The sequence below is a fragment of the Olea europaea genome, chromosome 3 (assembly GCF_002742605.1).
Source record: "Olea europaea var. sylvestris chromosome 3, O_europaea_v1, whole genome shotgun sequence".
NCBI lineage: Eukaryota > Viridiplantae > Streptophyta > Magnoliopsida > Lamiales > Oleaceae > Olea > Olea europaea.
The window spans coordinates 19,839,722-19,848,614 of record NC_036239.1 but is presented as its reverse complement, the minus strand read 5'-3'; the positions used below and the strand labels follow the sequence as shown (position 1 = coordinate 19,848,614).

At 35.6% G+C, this 8,893-nt stretch overlaps 1 protein-coding gene across 2 annotated transcripts; it reads right to left on the bottom strand.

Moving 5' to 3' along the window:
- Positions 1-1,622: 1,622 nt before the first annotated feature.
- On the bottom strand, positions 1,623-8,887 carry LOC111389055 (dynamin-related protein 3A-like). Of its 2 annotated transcripts, none has more exons than XM_023013913.1 (9): positions 8,854-8,887; positions 4,984-5,097; positions 4,791-4,886; positions 4,607-4,667; positions 4,215-4,363; positions 3,966-4,109; positions 3,195-3,247; positions 2,947-3,046; positions 1,623-2,239 (listed from the first exon to the last, which is right to left on the bottom strand). In XM_023013913.1, exons 1-9 carry the CDS (start codon positions 8,878-8,880, stop codon positions 2,000-2,002), a joined length of 984 nt encoding a protein of 327 aa, XP_022869681.1. In that variant the 5' UTR covers positions 8,881-8,887; the 3' UTR covers positions 1,623-1,999. The 2 variants fall into 2 exon arrangements, with proteins under 2 accessions (XP_022869681.1, XP_022869686.1); XM_023013918.1 differs by having other exon boundaries at positions 4,607-4,649.
- Positions 8,888-8,893: the final 6 nt, after the last annotated feature.

Below are 8,893 nucleotides of genomic sequence, written 5' to 3'. Positions count from 1 at the left end.
GGGGGGAGCGTCATTTGGACATTATGGACACCATAATGGTGTCCATTACATCCAAGTAGAATAATCCTTCCTTGAATATGTTTTACAATGTTACACTATCGATTGCAATTTGATAATCATAGAGAAATAATATGTGAATAATTCAAAATGATATCGAGGGTACCGAGAGTAATAATATGCTAATTAATTCAAAATGAAATTAATGGTTTCGAGAGTTGCACAGCAATATCGCAATACTAGACTTGACTGACCAATATTCGTGTACCATTTGGTATGTATTTGGATTTGATTTTTCCTAGAATGCACAAAAATTAATATAACATCAAAACATGGTAAATTAGTTTATCTCTTGACGATTACACAGAATTCAACCATCTTAGTACAAGATATTTGTGAAGATGTTCAATCCAAAAATTGCTATCTTACAACTTCCATAATCATATCGAACAACCCATGAAAAAGTTTCATTTACACACAAATCACTCAACACGACTTTAGATTGTTGGAAAAACTTGGGTGATTTGTGTGCAGACTTATTATTAACTGACATAATAAAATAACAAATATAATTCTAGAATAATATAACATAAAATAGAGAAGAGATTTAGAAAACAAACATTGGAAGTTACGTTGAAGACGCTGTCCTAAAGTCGTGTTGCCTCCCCTTCGTGCGAATTCTTTTAGTACTACACGGCTCCAAAATAAAATTCATGTGACTTTCTTTATATGGGCACGACCATAGAGAGATAAGTGAATGAACCTTTATCGAATTGTCAAAAATGCATGAACGTAAAATGTATATTCAAGTGGTTAAAGAAATATAGTATAGGATGTGGATGTGGATGTAGCATTTTGTTTTTCTTTGTAACTCAAGTTGCGATTCTTATTCTCATTTTCAATTAGATGTAACCACCTTTTATAGGTGAAAACTAACCCCCCCCCCTCCCCAACAATTAAGTTGTTAAAATAGAGGTTATTACAAGAATTATGAAGTTTTAATTGTGTTAAAAGTGATTATTAAATAAATAAAAACATAAAATTAAATAGGTTAAATGTTGAAAGGTTAAAACTTAGTTGTAAGTTACAACAAATTTACTTTACTAGATCTATCATTTAATGATAACTAGCTTGGTGTTAACTAATATTACCCATTTCCTTAAATATGTTTTACAATGTCATACTATCGATTGCAATTTGATAATCATAGAGCAATAATATGTGAATAATTCAAAATGATATCGAGGGTACCAAGAGCAATAATATGCTAATTAATTCAAAATGAAAGTAAGGGTTTCGAGAGTTGCACAACAATATCACAATACTAGATATGACTGACCAATATTCGTGTGCCACAATATTTGAAGTCATTAATGGCCATTTAAATAGCAAATTGGTTTTCCTTTAATCTACTAAATTCGTTATCATTACTGTCCAACATCAAATAACATAAATCATAAATACGAAAAATAAAAATAAAAAATAGTAATTTTTTGTCACAAAACCTTCGTAATACAGTGTCTATAATAGGATCCCAAGCCTTGTGCCAAAGGGGACTGAACAAGAATGTAAGGAATAGATGCAGAAACTATTCAATTATCTTCATTAAGATAATAATTTTGAGATTAAAAAAATAAATAAAATAGATTGAAAATATATTTAGGGTGGGTATAGCCCCTTCAATGTTTCGAGTGATTATTTACAAGCTTTGTTGCACGAATTGACATCTCAAAAGGAGGGAAGCAAATGCTTCTATTCTTATTGGAACTTCTGATAAGCCATACGTACATAATCAACCATGTCGAGGAGAAAAATACAGTAAATTTTACTCATCATCTGAAAGAATACTAACTTTCCAAAACACCACCACACAAAGTATGGTCTTCCATCTAGCAAGAAAGCTGGACAGTCGTCAAATGAATGTGAAAATAAAAAACTTGGCATGATGCATCCTGTCAGTAACTTATGCATCGATTGTTGGATAAAAGCCTGGAATAGAATTTCATCCTCCACCATTAGAATCTGCATTTCCATAAAATGGTGAGTGTAGTTCACCAGAATGGGACGACTTGCGGGATTTGGGATTTTTGGACTGAGAAGTGTATGATTCACTCGAACCACTGGTAGTAGAATACAGAGACGCGGTTGGAAGCCCATGAATTTTAGGCAGTCCTGTTGGATCAGTATTTAAGCTGTAGCCCCTCTCGATTGTATCAGCTTCAAGCGGTAGTTCGTCCAATGTCTACATACAAAAGTAGACAGATCACACAAGAAGTCTTTGGGACTATGAAGAACTTGATGTAAGAGGATATGCAGGACCAGAAAAACACAAATTCGAGACAAAGTCCAAGTCCTTTTGGGAAAGAAGAAAACAATAAGAAAATTTGTAACGTTCCACCCACAGCAAGCATGTTTATTGCCTAACTAAAAATTTCTGCCCACCAAAGATCTCCAATAATGTTTTCGCAAGGCAATCGGGGTATGTGTGTGTGTGTGTGTACTTAGATTTCAATCAAGGTCAGAATGAAATAAATAATCAATGGAGCAAATTTCAATTAACAATCACCTCAAAAGGTAAACTTCGAAAGGAAAAAAAGGGAAGAAAACAACCAAACATGTGATCAGCCATGCTGATTTCCACAGCATGTTTGGCAAATAAGCCTATGGCTTATAAGACATGGGTCCCACAACGAATGTTCTATCAAAATGCATGGGGAGTGGGTCCTACACAAAATAAGATACATACAAGGTACCTTACTTATTGGGCTTATTTGAACCCAGAATACTTTGTGGGCCCATGGCTTATTTGCCAAACATGCTGTAAATATGCACATCCAGATTCCTGAAAGAACCAGATAGTGGTTTTGCTACTATGTAAGACGAAATTAGACATACAGATGACAACCTCAACGTGTTTGCTTCTATGGAATTCAAGAATCATGCACTTACCCGGAAAGCTTGCTGTAGAACCTTGAGGGTTTCTCGAGTACGCTTTCTTTTCATTGCTACCTCGTCAGGTTCCTGTAACATCTCTTCGAACAAGTTGTCCCTGCTCCATAAAGAACAGTAGCGTGAGCATAACAATTTATGTCGGTACGCGTCACTGCTCTCTTTCATACACACCAAGATGCAAGTACTATTCAGAAATTCCATTTGGACATTCTATGGACCAAACTAATAAAATCCTAAAAATATACCTGTAAAGCTTTTTGATGAAAACATTGTGGAGCTCCCGTTTGGTGTGATTCACCTATAAGATGAATAAAAAAATCAAATGGCACTCATAAAATTATTTTTGGAATAGAGGACACAGAAAGATGAATCAGGAATTTAATTATTCACAAAGAGACAACAATGATAGAAAAACCACAAAAGTATTACTGACAGCTTTACATTTTTTAATGCAGAAGTTCGACTGCAGACTCTTTCAAGGTAAACATCTAAGATGAATAATCATCTCTTTTTCAAAGGAAAAAAACAAAAAAGATAATTTGATAAAAAAACACGACTTCAAATTCAAACATACTACCTCCATTCATAAAGATAGACTTGGTTTCCTTTTTTGTCTATCCCAAATTATAAGCCACTTTCCTTATTGAAAGCATGATATTTTTTAAGATTTCTAATAAACCTCTATTTAATGTACCTTGTTATCAACAAATATAATTAATCTTATTTAAAACATTATTTAATGTAGGGGTATATTAGGAAAATTGTAAGAAATTTTATATTCCAACTAAATTAATTATATTTTCTTAATCTATGTGAAAATAGAAACAAGCCTATCATTATGGGACGGAGTTAGATATCTTCTTTTTTATTTTTTATTTTTTTGTGGGGTGGGATTGATGCGGGTTCACTTAATATGAATGCTACAGGTTGTGGTTGTCAAATCCATGGCTAGAAATTTAAAAGATAGCAAAACAAAAGAAGGAAATAGAAAGTTCACGTTAACAATAACCAATTGCCAGAAAATGCATAATTGCTTTAGGTACAGAATCTTCAATGTTCTTCCGAACAATGTCATAATATGACCTTAATAAGAGCTTCGTAATAGCAATCTCAATAGCATCCTCTGAATGAGTTTCTGAAGGCCTCAAGACAGCAGGGGGCTTCAAGAAAAACAGTACAGAAACTTGTTAGCGCAGTAACAAAGACATTAAATCTCATAGACCAAATCGAACAAATATTCTGGAGAGGATACCCCATGAACATACCTCTCTCAGATGAATGACCGAAAAGCTATGCTCCACGCTCTGAACAGGTTCACTAAATGGCTTGCTAGTAGAATTCTCTTTAACAGATGTGCGATTATCATGGCTGCCAAAAATTGATGATATTCCCCAGGCCGAACTAGTACTGTTTACTGGTTAATCATAAAATAATGCCACATTAGGTCTTAATGATACTTATTGCACCAGTGATTCCCAGACAACCAGGTTGGCCACTTATCCAGAAGCCCAAATGAGGGGGTGGGATTGCCATAGTGGGGCTTGGCCAAATGCACGAAGAATCAAACGACGACAACAAACTGAGCCTTATTACCAGTATAGTTGGGCATAATAAGATATAATTTTTTTTCTCCAACAAAAAGAAAAAGAAAAATCACCAGGTGGTGCAATTTTCTCGACTTCTGCAGCAGATCCAACACCCTGTTTGTCATGCAAACCCTGAAAAAATATTAGCATTACAATAATGAAATTCTGCAAGTTTTATTTGGTAATTTAACACCACTAGAGACAAAGAAGATAAGTAGGTTCCAAGGTCTGTCCAGGTGCCCATAGATAGCTAACCTGCTCTGGAACTATTCCATTCACAGGCCTGGCAATAATAGCACGAGATTTTAGACTTCTCTCAGAATTTGGTGCTTTGTCTGAATCTCCTGTATCCTAATTGACAAATGCAAATCAAAAATTAATCCACAGAATCTTATCAAGCCAACAAATAGAGATGCGGACAGATCAGTACAGAAAAGTAAATACTTACTTTCTGCCTGGGAATAACTGCAGCAACCCTGGTGGACTTGATCTGTTGTAGTGCCATTTCTACAGCTTTACTCCCGCCAATAAAATTTGGATGAGAAGTGTTAATGTAATCCATCTACAGAAGAAAAAAAAAATACACAATAATTAGATAGGAGTGATCTATTAATTACCAAAAAATCAAAAACTTACAACAACAAAAGCACTAGTAATTGCAAGAGAGGTAAAATATTGAGCAAATTTACAATGTTTCAAGCAATGTGATAAGCCACTAAGTAAGTTCATATATTCTAGAAGATCCAGGAAGAATGGATAAGCAGCTGAATGTAACAAATTCTGTTAGTTAGGTAGCTGATGTAGGCAAAGTAGTTACAGAACACCTATAAATAGAGAGAATGGATGTAGTAGGGGACCTCTATGGAGCGAGTAGACGGGAGACATTTAGGAGAGTTTTAGCCCTCTCGAATGGCTATTTGTTATTTCCTTTCTTGCTGTAATTTCTTTTAATTCAATAAATATATTGTTGCTCCTTTGGTTCTTACAGAATTCTACCTTTTGCAGTTAGAACCTTATCGAATGATATCAGAGCACAATGATCTGCTGGCCAGATGAAGATAGAATGTAGAGTGGAAATCATGGAAAAGGAGATAAAGAAATTGAAAGTAGAGATGCAATGCCTTCCCGAATTGGAAAAATATGTGGGAACACCTTACACAAAATATGGCCAAGATGATGCAGACAGTAGAGGCAACCCAGAACATTGCGGCATCACTAATTCACCCTGAGGCAGCCTTCATCCATCTGAAAGTAGAGTTGAGTAGCAAGGTTGAGGGAGAGAGATCCGGATGCCGTACAGAAGAACGGATTCCAACAAATCCATTCTGGATTGATCACTGGACACAAGATAGAGGAAGAGCATCAGAAGGATCAGGTGAAGCTACTTATGGCAGTGTCACGATGGCAATGGGTCAGAGCATACAAGGGAGATCAATGGCAGGGTTCTGGCGCTTGTTGGAAGCTTTGGTTGCACGTGTGCCGGATATCACAGAGGGGGTGTTGGAGGGAACATTTATAAATGGGCTGAAACAAGACATACGGGCTAAAGTCCAATTGTTATGTCCACAGGGATTGGGCAATCATGGATATGGCCCAAATAATTGAAGATTGCAACAACTTGGAAACTAGAAGGAAGAATCCAGCCCAAAAGGCCATCAAATTATTTCCATCCCCAAATCAATGGGAAGGAAAGAAAGCAGAACCCCTCCCTACGAGATCCGTGATGGTGGGGTGGGGGAGAAATACAGAGTCAGCTACCAAAGAAAAAATCTACTAGAACCCTATCAATTGGTATATTTAGGGGAAGCTGAAATTGATGGCGTTGAGAAGGGACAACCCTTTAAGCTTTTTTCTAGGGCAATGATGCCATGGCTACAAGGAAAAAGCTTGTACCATAAATGATGGAGGAAGAATCCAATCGGGCATCACAATAAATACAAGGGGCTAACAAACTTCAAAGCCTCCTAGGAATCTTTAGCAGCCCTTAAAATTCAATTCCTTGATTTCAACCTTGAGGGCAAGGTATATTTGGAACCCGAGGGTATTGATAAGCCACCAATTAAGTTCATTCTTAAGATTTGGGGTCCATCTTAATAAGTTCAACTTTGTTAAGAGAAATAGCTCAAGATCTTTTTAAGTTGGTCAATATTTCGATATTTAACCGATGTGAGATTTTTATCCTTTAACATGCTCCCGCAAAATAGTAGCTCGTTTGAGCAAACTAATCTTGCAATCCGTTGCTCATTAATTAAGACTTCAAATCGGATCGAATCGCTCGTTGGAGCTTAATGGGCTCCGATACCATGTTAAGATTTAGGGTTTATCTTAATAAGGTCAACCTTATTAAGAAGAGTAGCCTAAGATCTTTTTAAGTTGATCAATATTTCGCTATTTAACCGATGTGAGATTTTTATCCCTTAACATTCATATATTCTAAAAGATCCGGAAAGAATGGATAAATAGCTGAATGTAACAAAATTCTTTTAGTTGGGTAGCTGATGTAGGCAAAGTAGTTACAGAACACTTATAAATAGAGAGGAGAATGGACGTAGTAGGGAACTTCTATGGAGTGAGTAGAAGGGAGACCTTTAGGAGAGTTTTAGCCCTCTCGAATGGCTATTTGTTATTTCCTTTCTTGCTATAATTTCTTTTAATTCAATAAATATATTTTTGCTCCTTTGATTCTTACAGAATTCTGCCTTTTACAATTAGAACCTTATCACAATGCATCATAAATCATGCAAAAAGTGAACAAAGGTTAGCGTCACCAAAAAAATAAAGAAAGAAAGAAAGAGCCTAAGGAAACATTTCCTGAACAAACTTTAGAATTCAAGAGAAAAGAAGTAATGGACGGACAAAAAATAAATTTCTGAGTCAATAGTTGTGAATAAAACCTATGTCCCCTTTATACAAACTTCAAGCAGATAACAATGAATAGAACAAAAATCCCATCTATTAAGAAGAATACTAAATAATCTGACTGAAACTCTCTTTCACCTTGTTTTCCACTGGAATAGACTTTTAGTTGTTTCCTATCACTAATACTTCCTTTTTGAAATAGAAAAAAAAAAAATCCCAACACACTAGACATGAATGCACAAATTTTGGAAAGGGTAAACCTTCTATCTAAAAACTTAAGTTGTTAGAAAGAAACCACGTGCATTCATTTCTATTTTGCCTCGAACACGCTTCCTGTGCAAGTTAGGTTCAGTTTTTCCCTTGTAGACCCAACATGTGCACAATTTTCATAAATGGGTAGCGACGAGACTTGAACTTAGGTCTTTTGCCTTGACTTAATGCCATGCTAACCAGTTCATATAAAAGCTTAAACAATAAGGGACGGATGTCTATCATCAAGAGCATGCTTGATGTAGATTTTAATCAAATAAAGTTGATAAAAGTCTACGAGTCTATAAAATGTGTGGTTAAAAGTGGATAAAAGTTGTGGGCGAAATGAAATTTGTTTTTAAAAATGAATCAGGAAGCTTTAATGTGGCAACAAATTGGTGTGTGAAGATTGTATCAATTTCTACTTTATTTTACATAACCAATTATGAAAATGGTGAAAATCCGTATGATACGAAAATAATGGTGGAAATCGAAAGCTCAAAAGTGTATTCTGCACCCAAAACCTAAATGCCGAAGGGGGTAGAGACGTGTAAAGGAAAGAGAAATAGAGAGAGTATATTTGCCTTTTCTTGGAAATTGATAGGTCAAAAATTGCGTAATTGTCATGATTCCCATTACAAAGTATAGGACTTGAATTCCCATCGAAAGTATCGACTTTTGTGTGTGGTTTATATAAATTTAGGCCCTTCAGCTTCAATAGCTAGCTTTGAGATATGGCTTTCCCAAAATCTATATCAATAGTATCAGAGCAGACACCGCACATCTCTATTGCAATCGACGGGTGCGGATGTTGATGCCGGCATAGCAGTGTTCGTCTGGAACTAGTCATTCCATTGCAAAGTGTGGGACTTTGAATCCCACATTGAAAAGTACGGAGTTTCGGTGTGTGGTTCATATAGATATAGGCTCTCCAACCTCAATAGCTAGCTTTTGAGGTATGACTCTCTCAAGATCTATATCAATACTTCATACCCAAATTAACAATGCCTTGAATAGATTGTTTTATGAAATCAGCAAAAGAACACACAAACGATGAAATTAACCAAATTTCTTGGAAGAAGAAATGAAGAATCACTTAAATAAGTTCAGCGTACAATGGCTACTTATTACCAAGCAGCTCTTGCATAAAGGTATATATATTACTACTGTGCAAATATACAAGGTAAAGTCGTAAAGGAGTCGTATGTACCTCCATCTCAATAATATGTCCTATCATTGTCTCTGAAGGC

Bases quoted from the DNA above. Each gene is read 5' to 3' on its own strand.
- LOC111389055 (XM_023013913.1), bottom strand. From the start codon at position 8,880: ATGATAGGACATATTATTGAGATGGAG. The intron at 4,364-4,606 runs GTGATTTTTCTT...ATGATTAACCAG, and splicing joins CGAGAAAATTGCACCACCTG to TAAACAGTACTAGTTCGGCC. The intron at 2,240-2,946 runs GTAAGTGCATGA...TTTTGTATGTAG, and splicing joins TTCTACAGCAAGCTTTCCGG to ACATTGGACGAACTACCGCT.